The 15,189-nt window shown below is 45.6% G+C and overlaps 3 protein-coding genes across 3 annotated transcripts in view; 2 read left to right on the top strand and 1 right to left on the bottom strand.

The window, feature by feature from the left end:
* Window positions 1-15,189, bottom strand: part of LOC306835646 (uncharacterized protein) — a 380,835-nt gene that overhangs the window by 92,884 nt on the left and 272,762 nt on the right. The gene's annotated exons all lie outside the window — the stretch shown is intronic.
* LOC306836312 (uncharacterized protein) overlaps window positions 1-15,189 on the top strand; it is a 54,274-nt gene that overhangs the window by 6,136 nt on the left and 32,949 nt on the right. The gene's annotated exons all lie outside the window — the stretch shown is intronic.
* The window catches only part of LOC306835629 (NACHT, LRR and PYD domains-containing protein 12-like), a gene marked incomplete at its 5' end in the record, with an annotated part of 28,636 nt that overhangs the window by 4,734 nt on the left and 8,713 nt on the right, over window positions 1-15,189 (top strand). Inside the window, 3 exons of the mRNA XM_079362295.1 lie at window positions 381-557; window positions 2,346-2,519; window positions 14,262-14,438. Coding sequence (XP_079218421.1) covers window positions 381-557; window positions 2,346-2,519; window positions 14,262-14,438 — 528 coding nt within the window. The remainder of the gene's footprint in view (window positions 1-380; window positions 558-2,345; window positions 2,520-14,261; window positions 14,439-15,189) is intronic.

Raw genomic sequence — 15,189 nt, 5'->3', positions numbered from 1 at the left:
ACAAATATTTACAGACTATTCTTATTCTTCCGATTGCCAGAACCAGCTATTCAAAATATATAATTTTGTATTTTACAGTGAGAGAACGTTGAGCAGAGTTCAAGTTATTGTTGGTGCGGCCCTCTGACAAAATGTAGGTTTCTCAAGTGGCCCCTTGTAATATAATATAAATAATTGCCCACCCCTGATCTACAGCATAATGATTGACAGGTGAAGAATGTGCAGGTTTGAAAACAAGTGATGAGACTTTTTGTGTCAGTGACAGATTCCACTGATGTGTAAAGTTAAACAGGATAAACTGTTTAATCATCAAATGTGAGACGTGAATATTAAATGCTTCTTTTATACGTCATATTTCTCTATTTTATGTGTCACTACAGACTTTCTCACTGTGGACTCTCTGGGACTCATTGTGACGTCGTGGCCTCAGCTCTGAAGTCCGACCCCTCCCATCTCAGAGTGCTGGACCTGAGTAACAACAGAGACCTGAAGGATTCAGGAGTGAAGCTGCTGTGTGAGGGACTGCAGAGTCCAAACTGCAGACTGGAGACTCTGAGGTCAGATCACTGACTGTGTCATTTATTTGGATCATTTCAATCCACATCCTCCATTGTTGCACATTTCAGGATTTATATATTTTCAGTATTTGTCTGAATTTAAATCTCTGGATATTTAATAATTTAGAGATTTGATGTGAACATGTTTTTTTCTGACTGTTGGGGTTTTATGTAGTCAGTTTTGTTATTACATTAATATTACTAATCATGATTAATTAATGTCAAGTCATTGTGTGTTTTTTAATTCAGTGATCCCTCGACTTGAATGGGGCTTGAAGATCACAGAGATTCACAGCTCAGATTCTTTCTGTGGATTTTTGTCCAACGTATTTATTGTCACATTTCAAACAATCCCTCAGACATAAACATGTTCATTAACAAGAGTCTTTTCAGAACATAAATATGCAAAATCAAATCAGTGTTAAATTTAAGCTCATTAACCGTGCTTCTTTTATCATCCTTCATTTTAACAGCAAACAAAATAAAACAGAAACTAAGTTAATATAACAATTAAATTAATCTGAATTTTAGTATTCACTCAATCATTTGTCTTTTGTTTACAATTTAAACAACACAGTTACATTTGTTTTAATATTAATCATCATTTATCGTTATAATTTAATTGTCTCATGTGACCCAGAATGCATCACTCTGAAATAATCAGCCTAAATTAAAGGCAGGTGTTTTTTGAAAATGTTGTGGAATTTTTCCCATCACCAAAGAGTGAAAATAAAGAGTGAGAAGATCTATTCAAAAAGGAACCCCAAGATCGATCTGGTCTCAATGAACATTTATTTGAAGGCAAAATAAAGGTTCGAAGACCCCTCTCTCACACGGTGAGGAGAGAAAGAGGCCCAGAGCAAAGGCAAACATGAAAACTTATATATTTCCATCACACTACACACATCACTCCCCCATCACGCCACATAGAGCCACTCAGTGCCAACAACACGACTATGAGAAAGTGTGCATGTGTGTTAGAGAGTGTCAGTGAAGGAAGGTGTGTGTGTTTATAATATAATACATAAACACCTTTCAGTAGGACACACAAGGACTGTACAACAATCGAGTGTTCACGTGTGTATTTATTTATAACATATAAAAAGTTTACATGTGAGTATGTCTAAAAAGAGTTTCAGAAAGAAAGGGAGAGATGTTGATATGAGCAGAGCCATGATGCTCACAGCTTAAGGACGTTAAATCACAGCAAACAGAGGCGTGTGGTCGGTCACAGTCTGGAGTCTCACTTTAACTTTGTGATTTATAAATAACAGTAAAATAAACAGGAGCTCAACTTTGATCATATATGACTATAAAAACTTCAAGTAGGGCTGAAAAGAAAAGAAAGCTTCCTGTTAAATGTGTTTCTAAGTAACGCTGGTTACGATGACATAACATTACATATGGTAACAAAAACAACACAAATATAAAGAATACACAAACATCTAAAACAGCTTCACTGAACAGACACACTGACAATCACACAAACACAGACAGATATGAAATATATGATGGGATAGTTTTCAGCTTCAACACTTCAAAAAGAAACACAAAGGAGGCAGGTGGGATCAGTCACAGAGTTTATCATTTACAACAAGTTTAGATTGAGTTTTGAAAAAGTTTCTATATCCTGTCAAAGTATTCAGATTTATGAATCATCTTCATGCAGAGATTTCTGATAATGTGGAGAAAAGTTTCAATCTCTTCATGAAGATTAAAACAACGTGCACATGAAGCTTCTGGTTTCCTCTGGTTCTGTTAAGAAGTCTTCTTTTATTCTTTATTCAGATTGAGGGGCTGCAGTTTGTCAGAGATCAGCTGTTCTTCTCTGGCCTCAGCTCTGAAGTCCAACCCCTCCCATCTCAGAGAGCTGGACCTGAGCCACAACAACCTGCCGGATTCAGGAGTGAAGCTGCTGTGTGAGGGACTGCAGAGTCCAAACTGCAGACTGGAGACTCTGAGGTCAGATCACTGACTGTGTCATTTATTTGGATCATTTCAATCCACATCCTCCATTGTTGCACATTTCAGGATTTATATATTTTCAGTATTTGTCTGAATTTAAATCTCTGGATATTTAATAATTTAGAGACTTGATGTGAACATGTTTTTTTCTGACTGTTGGGGTTTTATGTAGTCAGTTTTGTTTTTACATTAATATTGCTAATCATGATTAATTAATGTCAAGTCATTGTGTGTTTTTTAATTCAGTGATCCCTCGACTTGAATGGGGCTTGAAGATCACAGAGATTCACAGCTCAGATTCTTTCTGTGGATTTTTGTCCAACGTATTTATTGTCACATTTCAAACAATCCCTCAGACATAAACATGTTCATTAACAAAAGTCTTTTCAGAACATAAATATGCAAAATCAAATCAGTGTTAAATTTGAGCTCATTAACCGTGCTTCTTTTATCATCCTTCATTTTAATAGCAAACAAAATAAAACAGAAACTAAGTTAATATAACAGTTAAATTAATTAGAATTTTAGTATTCACTCAATCATTTGTCTTTTGTTTACAAGTTAAACAACACAGTCACATTTGTTCAATATTAATCATCATTTATCGTTATAATTTAATTGTCTCATGTGACCCAGAATGCATCACTCTGAAATAATCAGCCTAAATTAAAGGCAGGTGTTTTTTGAAAACTAGCAGGATTTTGAAAGTAGCATCCTCTCTGTTCTCTGTCTTCACCTTAGACAGAATATATGTAGACGCCTCTTTGACTGACGCTGTCTATTGGAGCTCACGTGCAGTGCGGCCGCCATCTTGGATGGGTCTCTTGTCCACCCGCTCTGCATTCATTTCTATTAAGGAAGTTTTATCCTCGATTACAATAATCATCATAACTCCTTGAACTTCTAACAGATTTCCACACGGTTTGGTTTGTTATAAACAGCAGAAATGTAGTTATAATACAGGATGCTTGACTCGTGTTTTCATGCTAGGCTATGGCTTCAAGGTTCAAGGTTCTTTATTGTCAAATATGCTCCATGTTAAACATACAGCACAGATGAAATTGCAATCCCCCCCAACCCCCAGTGCAAACCTGCAGTGCATAAAAAGAGCACTAAAAAAACTAGCAATACCATACAACAAATAACTTAACTAAAGACATTTGGACAACAGATAACGAACAACAGACAATAGACAGATGGCACCTGTGACTGGCAGTGCCACGGCTCGCTCTCTATTTTGTAGATTATTGATGATTATTGTTTCACTATATGTGATCTTAGCAGCCCAGATGACAAATGGAAGTGTCCTGGCTTTACTAACCTATGATCGGGACTCTTTATTTCGTATCAAAGTGTCATTGGAGGACATGTTTCATACCTGGGACCGTTACAAACAGGCATTTCCGCCTCCGTTTGAAATCCATCCCGACTCACAGGACTACTTGATGCTGTATCGGGTGCCAGGAAAGACCCGCAGGAGATCCAGGAGATCCAGAAAAAGAGGCTCTCGGTCCGGTATCCAAGTAAAGCGAAGATGTGCTGCGGCTGCCGGGGGCTCCGTCGTCTTCGGCTGCCGGGACCACGCTCGGTTCCTGCGCCAGATCCCTCTCCTCGATGTGTGCGTCAGCATGTCCTCGCTGCCGCCTGCCCGCACTTCAACAACTGTCCTGGACCCTTCGCAGTGCTGGAGCCATGGTCAGGGGTTTTCATCGCCATCGCCTACTTCCGTGTTTATGCCGGCTTTTCCAGCATGGACCAGCTGGAGCTCACGTGACCGCTGGATGTGCCTTCGTCCAATCCCGCTCCTCAACACGGACACTACCTCCGAGACGTCAATCCATGTCGGCCTATTGAATGCTCGTTCAATTGCGAACAAGTCTCATTCACTAAACGATCTTTTTACAAGAGAAAACCTGGATATTATGTGTCTTTCAGAGACATGGCAGAGAGATGAAGAGTTCATTCATTTAAATGATCTCTGTCCACCTGGCTGCTCTGCTGTCGGGAAGCCCCGCCCCTGTCGCCGTGGTGGTGGCCTGGCCATTGTTCACAGGGAGGTCCAAAAATGCAAACTGATCCAGTCCCAAGATTTCTCTTTGAATCACAGATGGTTAAGATGGGTTCCTCATCCCCTTTTTACTGTGTGTTGATCTACCGTCCTCCTGGCCCTGCCGCTGTCTTCTTAAAGGATTTTAGTGACTTCTTGTCCTCTATTATAAAGCTGGACTCTGTTTTAATCCTTGGGGATTTTAACCTTCATGTTGATGACAGCTCGTCTTCCCCTGCAATGGAACTTCTAACATTGACTGAAACTTTTAATTTTGAGCAGCATGTTTCTGAGCCCACTCACCAAAAAGGCCATATTTTAGACTTAGTTTTTACGCTTGGCCTAGACATTTTAAACCTGTCTGTAAATGATGTTCATTTGAGTGATCATAGTCTTGTTCTGTTTGATCTGCACTTTTGTCCTGAGCCCAAGCCTTCAACAGTCAGGTCTCAGAGGCGTGTTATCACTGCTAATACTGCAGATAGTTTTTCTCATTTATTTGATCCTGTCTTGGTCATGAACTGTCTCGATGTGGATGATCTCACTCACTGTTTTAACAATCACTGTGTAGAAATTCTGAACCAGGTGGCTCCTGTTAAAACAAACTCCTCTACCAGGGAAAAAGCTCGCCCGTGGACTAATGAAGACATCCTAAATCTAAAGAGACTATGTCGAAAGACTGAACGCCTGTGGAAATCCACTAACCTTGAGGTGCACAGGCTCTACCTCAGGGACCTTGTGTCTTCATACAATGTGATGGTCGAAAATGCCAGATCCGAGTATATCCACCAACTGGTAGCACTAAATAAGAAAAACCCCAAAGTGTTATTTGAAACGATAAACTCACTTGTATGTCCTGCTGCCCCAGTTACCCCCGTGTTTTGTGAAGCTGACAGCAATGCCTTTTTGAGATTCTTCACAAACAAGATAAAGATAATCAAGGACAACATCCCGCCCCCTCTTCGTGTTACCCCTGCTGTTTCTGAGCCTGTCTCCAGCTTGTGGTCCTTGTTTAGGACTGTGACGGTTGCTGATATTTCAGCAGTGGTGTCTAAGATGAAGCCCTCCTCTTGCTCATCTGACGTCCTTCCCTGTAGGCTTTTAAAAAAAGTGTTTGGGGAAATCGGCCCGTGTGTGACCAAAATGGTTAACCTGTCTTTGTCCACTGGTGTGTTTCCTACTGCATTCAAACATGCCATAGTGGAGCCATTACTAAAAAAAGCAGGCCTAGACCAAACAGATCTTAATAGCTTTAGGCCTATTTCTAAGCTTCCTTTCATGTCAAAGATCCTTGAGAAGGTGGTCTGTAATCAGTTGACCCTTTTCCTGGATCAAAGCAGCATCCATGAACCGCTTCAGTCCGGTTTCCGTAAGCAACACTCCACGGAAACGGCCTTACTGAAAGTGTCCAGCGACATTATGATGGCTGCTGACTCTGGAAAGTTCACGGTCCTGGTTCTCTTGGACCTGTCCGCAGCTTTCGACACTGTAGACCATCAGATACTGCTGAGAAGACTGAGGGATCAAGTTGGACTGTCGGGTTCAGTTCTAAAATGGTTCTCTTCTTATCTAACTGGACAAAGCTTCAATGTAACAGCCAACCAAATAAGGTCGGAGTCTGCGGACCTGCTGTGTGGAGTGCCTCAAGGTTCCGTCTTGGGTCCTGTCTTGTTTTTGCTGTATTTGATCCCTCTAGGAGAGATCATACGAAGGTTCGATGATGTTTCTTTCCACCTATTTGCTGACGATATCCAGCTGTACTGCTCTTTTAAGCCGTCCGAGATCCAGAAGCTGAGCTCCCTACGTCTTTGTCTGATGGAAATCAAACAATGGCTCAGCGAAAATTCTCTGCAGCTCAATGCTGAGAAAACAGAAACATTGATTCTCGCCCCTGATGACTCAATTCCAGGGATTAAGCAGTTCTTGGGGGACCTAGGCCAGTCCGTGAAGCCTAGTCTTAGAAACCTGGGAGTTATTTTCGACAAAGACATGTCTTTAGTCCAGCACTGTAAACAGCTGTCAAGGAACTGCTTCTTTCAACTGAGGAAGATCTCCAAACTTAGAAACATGGTTTCGCAGAATGATTTGGAGCTCATTATCCATGCCTTTGTGTCTTCACGTTTAGACTATTGCAATAGTTTGTTTTCTTGTCTTAACAAGAAAGAGCTCTCTAGACTGCAATTAATTCAAAATTCTGCAGCAAGAATTCTGACCCGCACAAATAGGAGGTCCCACATATCCCCTGTTCTGAAAGACCTTCACTGGCTGCCAGTGTCTTTTAGGTTCAGGTTTAAAATCCTGGTTCTGGCCTTCAGAGCCCTACATGGTCAGGCTCCCTCTTACCTTAGTGAGCTGATCCAGCTTTACGCTCCTGTGCGAGCGCTGAGGTCTATGGATCAGAACCTGATGAAGGTCCCTCGAGCTCATTATCACACTAGAGGTGACCGGTCTTTCCAGGTCGTTGCTCCGAGCCTCTGGAATGAACTTCCATCATCCTTGCGCTCAATTGATTCAGTTGTCACTTTCAAGAGTCAACTGAAAACGTTTTTATTTGTCCAGGCTTTTAATTAGTCTCTTTTAGGGCTGCTATGATTTTTGTACTGTCTGTGTATTGCTTGTGATGTTTTTAAACCCTGTTTGTGAAGCACTTTGTGGCCCCTGCCTGCGAAAAGTGCTATATAAATAAATTTTACTTACTTACTTACAGACAAGGGCACTTGTGAGTGTTCCACTATGAGGTAGTATGTGGATAAATTACTATGAGGTAGAATGTAGATAAATTACAGTATTAACAATATAAACGGAGTGCAGATAAGTTACAAAGTTAAAAAGTGAGGTCGTGTGCAAATAGTGCAAATAGCATAAACAATACAATAAACAATACAATAACGGCTGTGCAGAGTTTTAGGGTGCGTGAATTAGTGGAGCACGCGGGGGGTGGAGGTGGAGGGGGGTGATGCCAGGACCTGTAGGGGCAGACTGTGGCAGGATGAAAGGGGGGGATGGAGGGCAGAGGGGGCAGAGGGGTGAAGGAGGGTAGAGAACTGAGGGCAGAGGGTGGGAGGAGGCGGAGGGGGGATGGAGGCAGGGGCAGGAAAGGGGATGAGTGGACGAATGGGGGGGAGAGCAGGGAGGGAGTTGAGTCTCCTGACAGCCTGGTGGAATAAACTGTTCTTGAGCCTGCTGGTACGGGCACGGAGACTCTGCAGTCTCCTCCCAGATGGCAGCAGGCTGAAGAGGCTGTAGGACGGGTGGGTGGGGTCACCTGCGATCCTGGTGGCTTTGCGGGTGAGACGTGAGTTGTAAATGTCCAGAAGGGGGGGAAGAGAGACACCAATGATCTTCTCAGCTACTCTCACGATGCGCTGCAGAGACTTACGGCAGGACACGGTGCAGGCGCCGTACCACACGGTGATGCAGCTGGACATGATGCTCTCAATGGTGCCTCTGTAGAACGTGTGCAGGATGGAGGATGGGGCTCTTGCTCTCCTCAGTTTGCGGAGGAAGTAAAGGCGCTGATTAGCTTTTTTGGCCAGTGATGCAGAGTTCAGGCTCCAGGACAGGTCTTCGGAGATGTGCACACCCAGGAACTTGGTGCTGCTCACCCTCTCCACTGCAGCACCGTCGATGGTCAGAGGAGCATGCTGGGTGTGCGTTCTCCTGAAGTCCACAACAATCTCCTTCGTCTTCTCCACGTTCAGATGGAGATTATTGTCCTTGCACCACAAGGCCAGCCTGCTCACCTCACTCCTGTAGATTGACTCATCGTTGTTGTTGATGAGACCCACCACAGTCGTGTCGTCCGCAAACTTAACGAAGAGGTTGGAGCTGGAAGATGGGGCGCAGTCATGGGTCAGCAGAGTGAAGAGGAGGGGGCTCAGCACACATCCTTGGGGGGCCCCCGTGTTCATCATGATGGTGCTGGAGGTGTTGCTGCCGACCCGAACTGCCTGTGGTCTCCCTGTCAGGAAGTCCAGCAGCCAGTTGCACATGGGGGTGCTTAGGCCCAGGATGTCCAGTTTGTGGATGAGCTGCTGCGGGATGATAGTGTTGAATGCTGAGCTGAAGTCGATGAACAGCATTCTGACGTGGGCGTCCTTGGTCTCCAGGTGGGTGAGGGCTGAGTGGAGGGCAGTGGAGATGGCGTCGTCGGTCGATCGGTTAGGCCGATATGCAAACTGGTAGGGGTCCAGGGTGGAGGGGAGGGCAGACTTGATGTGCTGCATGACCAGCCGCTCGAAGCACTTCATGAGGATGGGGGTTAGTGCGACCGGGCGGTAGTCATTGTAGCAGGATGGAGACGGCTTCTTGGGGACCGGGATGATGGTGGTGGCTTTGAAGCATGTGGGGACAACAGCTTGGCTCAGTGACGTGTTGAAGATGTCGGTGAGGACATCTGTGAGCTCCTCAGCACAGTCTCTCAGGACACGACCTGGGATGTTGTCAGGACCTGGCGCTTTCCGTGCATTTGTTCTCTGGAGGGATCGCTTCACGCTATCCCGGGAAAGCGTCAGTACCTGGTCGCCAGGAGAAGGTGGCGTCTTCTGTGCTGGAGTGCTGTTGTCTGCCTCAAAGCGAGCAAAGAAGTTGTTGAGGTTGTTTAGCAGAGAGGTGGAGCTGTCACAGGTCTGCGGAGGGGGCTTGTAGTCCGTGATGGTCTGGACCCCCCGCCACAGGTTCCTGGTGTCTCTGCTGTCGGTGAACCGGTCTGAGATCCTCCTGGAGTATTGCCTCCTGGCCAATCTGATGCCTCGTGACAGGTTGGCCCTGGCAGTCCTTAGGCCCACCGCGTCCCCAGCTCTGAAGGCAGTGTTCCTGGCCTTCAGGAGCCTGTGGACTTCACCTGTCAGCCATGGCTTCTGATTGGCCCGAATGGTGAAGGTCTTGGTGACCGTGACATCGTCCATGCACTTTTCCATGTAGGACGTGACGGTCTCTGTGTACTCCTGGAGGTCGGTGATGTTGTTGTTGGTGGCCGCCTGTTTAAACATGTGCCAGTCAGTGGTGGAGAAGCAGTCCTGGAGTGCTTCTGTGGACCCCTCAGGCCACACCCGTACCTGCCTCCTAACTGGTTTGGTGACTTTAACCAGTGGCCTGTATGCTGGCATTAGCATAACAGTGGTGTGGTCTGAGGCTCCGAGGTGGGGGAGGGGGAGGGCTTTGTAGGCCCCTTTGTTTACAGTGTAAACATTGTCCAGAATATTGTTACCTCTAGTGGGAAACTTGATGTGACCATGAAGTTGTGGAAGCACACTCTTGGGGTTTGCGTGGTTGAAGTCCCCAGCCAGGATGAGAAAAGCATCAGGGTGTGCTGTCTGCTGCTCACTGATGTGTTTGTGGAGATAATTCAGAGCCTCACTCCTGTTGTTGGTGGAGCCAGGAGGGATGTAAATTGCTACCAGCAATATGGCACTAAATTCCCTCGGCAGGTAGAATGGCCGGCATTTAATAACCATAAACTCCACAACTGGTGAGCAGTGCTTACATACTACCACCGCGTTTCGGCACCAGGCATCACTGATGTAAACACACAGACCCCCGCCGCGAGTTTTTCCACCCTCGACGAGCTCTCTGTCTGCCCGGTAGCATGTTAGCCCGGCTAGCTGAATAGCATGGTCCGGAACACTGTCATTAAGCCATGTCTCGGCAAAAACAAAAACACAACACTCACTCACAGTCCTGGAAGTTGTTCGGAGTAAGCGGATATAATCCAGTTTATTGTCCAGCGAGCGTACGTTGGCCAGAGTGATGGTCGGGATAGCCGGCCGGTGAGGGCTAGCCTCTAGCCTAGCCCGGCTACCTCCACGCTTCCCCCTCTTCTGCTTCCTTGTATTCCGACAGTGGCGCTTCCACTGTGGGCTGGTTGCAGGAGTGGGGGGTTAGATAGATAGATAGATAGATAGATAGATAGATAGATACTTTATTGATCCCGAGGGAAATTCAAGGCATCCAGTAGCAGTATACAGACAGGCAGGACACAAGACATTAGTTACAATACACACCCGCTGTCGCCCCTCCCCTCTGTATACAAAATCCCCCAAACAAGATATAGCAGCCCCTATGTGACTAAGAATAAACATAATTATATGTTAAACCTGTGCAGTTAGCATTAGCAGTTAGACTTAAAACTAATATAGCATAATGTACATAACCTGTGAGGAGAGAAAAACATGTGTTGGTTAAAAGAGACCTGAGAAAAACATGTGTTGGTTAAAAGAGACCTGTAAACAGTTAAAGAGCCTTAGAAACAAAGTGCTGACCTTTAGAAACTAGTTACATGTGCATGTACAGAGGTGTTTGAGCTTATGCCAGAGGTGTGAGTACAGTCGTTAAACAGTCAATGCAGGAATGTAAATTGGCTCACCAACTTAAAGGAGCAGTGATTTGCATTAAGTGTCCTAGACAATATGGTGAAACCAGGAGTGGTTAGGGTGATTATCGTTAAGTACCCAACTATTGAGGAGCAGATTAGCATTAAGTGTTGAAGACAATAGAGTGAAACTTGACCTAATTAGGGTGATCATGTCAACCCTTACAGATGTAGCATAACACAACAGTAGGATGAGACCAGACATGATTAGGGTGATTATCTTTAAAGTGACCAGTGCTCAGTAAAGTGACTATCAATATGCATTACAGTGTCCAACTGGGGGCTGACTCTGAGGTCAGCAGTGCAGATGAGGAGTGAGAAAAAAGTGAAAAAAGAGTCCAGGGATCACCGTGCGCTTCTTTCCTGCCGTGACAGTGAAGTGTTATACAGTCTTATTGCCAGGGGGACGAAAGAGTTCTTGAGTCTGTCCGTGGAGCACGACTGTGACAGCAGTCTTTCGCTGAACATGCTCCTCTGACCGGTGAAGGTGCTGTGCAGAGGGTGGTGTGTGTTGTCCATGATGGAGAGCATTTTGTCCAGAGACCTCCTCTCTACCACTGTCACCAGTGAGTCCAGCTCTGTACCCACCACAGAGCCGGCCCTCCTCACCAGTCTGTCCAGGCGTGCTGCGTCCCTCTTCTTGCAGCTTCCTCCCCAGCACACCACTGCGTAGAAGAGGACGCTGGACACCACAGACTGGTAGAACATCTGCAGCAGCTTTTTGCAGATGTTGAAGGACCCCAGCCTTCTCAGGAAGTACAGACGGCTCTGTCCCTTCCTGCAGGTAGTGTCCATGTTAGGCGACCAGTCCAGCTTGTCATCCAGCTGCAGCCCCAGGTACCCGTAGGTCGTGACCACCTCCACATCGACCCCGCCGATGGAAACAGGTTCTAGATGTGGTTTCTTCCTTCGGAAGTCCACCACCATCTCCTTGGTCTTGGAGATGTTTAGCTGCAGATGGTTGGCACTGCACCACGTCACAAAGTCCTCGATCAGGCTCCTGTACTCCTCCTCCTGTCCATCCCTGACACAAGCAACTATCACAGTGTCGTCCGAGTATTTCTGCATGTGGCAGAGCTCAGAGTTGTACTGGAAGTCCGAGGTGTACAGGGTGAACAGGACGGGGGAGAGCACGGTCCCCTGTGGTGCTCCGGTGCTGCTGACCACAGTGTCAGATGTGCAGTCCTTCAGTCTGACGTACTGTGGTCTCTCTGTGAGGTAGTCCGTGATCCACCTCACCAGGTGCGAGTCCACCCTCATCTCGGTCAGCTTGTCTCTCAGTAGGAGGGGATGGATGGTGTCGAAAGCGCTTGAGAAATCAAAGAACATGATTCTCATCACGCTGCTCCCTTTGTCCAGATGAGAGTAAGCCCTGTGTAGAAGACAGAGGATGGCATCGTCCACGCCCACCTTTGCCTGGTATGCAAACTGCAGGGGATCCTGTGCGTGTTGTACCTGGGGTCTGAGGTGTTGGAGCAGCAGCCGTTCGAAGGTCTTCATAACGTGGGATGTCAGAGCGATTGGTCTGAAGTCGCCTGGCTCACTGGGGTTCTTCTTCTTGGGGACAGGGGTGAGGCACGAGGTCTTCCAGAGCACAGGAACCTTCCCGAGCCGCAGGCTCATGTTGAAGATGTGCTGAAGTGGCTCCCCCAGCTCAGCAGAGCAGGCCTTTAGCATCCTGGGACACACCTTGTCTGGGCCTGCTGCCTTCCTGGGGCGGAGTCTCTTCAGCTCCTTGCTCACCTGGTCTCTGGTGATGGTGGGGAGGGGGGATGGATTGTCACTGGAGGTTGTATCTGTTCTGGTCGAGGTGTTGGGGGGAGTGAGAGGGGGGGAGGGCGTGTGTAGAGGGGTGCTGGGGGGGGGGGGGGGGTGAGCGGGGGGGAGGGGGTGTGTAGAGGGGGGGAGGGGGTGTGTAGAGGGGTGCTGGGGGGACAGGCACTGGCTGCAGCGACGGGGCTGTCGAACCTGTTAAAAAACAAGTTGAGCTGGTTTGCTCTCTCAGGGTCCCCGTCTTCTGCGTTGTTGTTTTTCTTTTTGCAGCCTGTGATGGTCTTCATGCCCTCCCAGACCTCTCTCATGTTATTCTTCTGCAGCTTCTGTTCTACCTTCCTTCTGTACTCCTCCTTTGCCTCTCGGAGTCTGACCTTGAGTTCCCCCTGCACCCGCTTCAGCTCTGCCTGGTCTCCCTCCTTGAATGCCCTTTTCTTCCTGTTAAGGATCTCCTTGACATCGCTGGTGATCCAGGGCTTATTATTCGGGAAGCAGCGCACAGTTTTAGTGGGAACCACAACGTCCATGCAGAAGTTCATGTAGTCAGTTGTGCAGTGTGTGACCCCCTCAATGTCATCACCATGGGTCTCTTGTAGGGCACTCCAGTCAGTGGTCTCAAAACAGTCTCTGAGAGCCTCCTCTGCCTCAGGAGACCACTTTCTGAAGGCGTGTGTTGTTACCGGTTGTCTCTGGATCTTAGTCTTGTACTGTGGCTTGAGTAGGACCAGGTTGTGATCGGACTTCCCCAGAGGTGGTAGGGGGGTGGCAGTGCAGGACTATAATACATAAACACCTTTCAGTAGGACACACAAGGACTGTACAACAATCGAGTGTTCACGTGTGTATTTATTTATAACATATAAAAAGTTTACATGTGAGTATGTCTAAAAAGAGTTTCAGAAAGAAAGGGAGAGATGTTGATATGAGCAGAGCCATGATGCTCACAGCTTAAGGACGTTAAATCACAGCAAACAGAGGCGTGTGGTCGGTCAGTCTGGAGTCTCACTTTAACTTTGTGATTTATAAATAACAGTAAAATAAACAGGAGCTCAACTTTGATCATATATGATTATAAAAACTTCAAGTAGGGCTGAAAAGAAAAGAAAGCTTCCTGTTAAATGTGTTTCTAAGTAACGCTGACTACGATGACATAACATTATATATGGTTAAAAAAAACAACACAAATATAAAGAAATACACAAACATCTAATACAGCTTCACTGAACAGACACACTGACAATCACACAAACACAGACAGATATGAAATATATGATGGGATAGTTTTCAGCTTCAACACTTCAAAAAGAAACACAAAGGAGGCAGGTGGGATCAGTCACAGAGTTTATCATTTACAACAAGTTTAGATTGAGTTTTGAAAAAGTTTCTATATCCTGTCAAAGTATTCAGATTTATGAATCATCTTCATGCAGAGATTTCTGATAATGTGGAGAAAAGTTTCAAACTCTTCATGAAGATTAAAACAACGTGCACATGAAGCTTCTGGTTTCCTCTGGTTCTGTTAAGAAGTCTTCTTTTATTCTTTATTCAGATTGGAGGGCTGCAGTTTGTCAGAGATCAGCTGTTCTTCTCTGGCCTCAGCTCTGAAGTCCAACCCCTCCCATCTCAGAGAGCTGGACCTGAGTGACAACACCAAGCTGCAGGATTCAGGAGTGAAGCTGCTGTGTGAGGGACTGCAGAGTCTAAACTGCAGACTGGAGACTCTGATGTAAGATCACTGACTGTGTCATTTATTTGGATCATTTCAATCCACATCCTCCATTGTTGCACATTTCAGGATTTATATATTTTCAGTATTTGTCTGAATTTAAATCTCTGGATATTTAATAATTTAGAGATTTGATGTGAACATGTTTTTTTCTGACTGTTGGGGTTTTATGTAGTCAGTTTTGTTATTACATTAATATTACTAATCATGATTAATTAATGTCAAGTCATTGTGTGTTTTTTAATTCAGTGATCCCTCGACTTGAATGGGGCTTGAAGATCACAGAGATTCACAGCTCAGATTCTTTCTGTGGATTTTTGTCCAACGTATTTATTGTCACATTTCAAACAATCCCTCAGACATAAACATGTTCATTAACAAAAGTCTTTTCAGAACATAAATATGCAAAATCAAATCAGTGTTAAATTTGAGCTCATTAACCGTGCTTCTTTTATCATCCTTCATTTTAACAGCAAACAAAATAAAACAGAATCTAAAGCCTGGTTCACACAGCAGGATAATTACACAGATTTTGGCCCCGATTCTCCCCTTCTGATAATCTTAAGGACGCCCCGATCATCATAAGATAATCTTATCAGATCATCCTGCCGTGTGTGGTGTGTTCAGACCGCTCTCGTCTGGTCGTAAGAATGTCGGGACCGCTCCGATCTCAAATCGGGGAAATTCAACATGTTGGATTGTTTTGGCCTGATTTCTCATCACGTGTGGTTTTTCCCCCCCGAGGATGAAA

This window comes from Symphodus melops, assembly GCF_947650265.1.
Source record: "Symphodus melops genome assembly, chromosome: 15".
Taxonomy (NCBI): Eukaryota; Metazoa; Chordata; class Actinopteri; order Labriformes; family Labridae; genus Symphodus; species Symphodus melops.
This window is presented reverse-complemented; position numbering and strand designations above follow the sequence as displayed.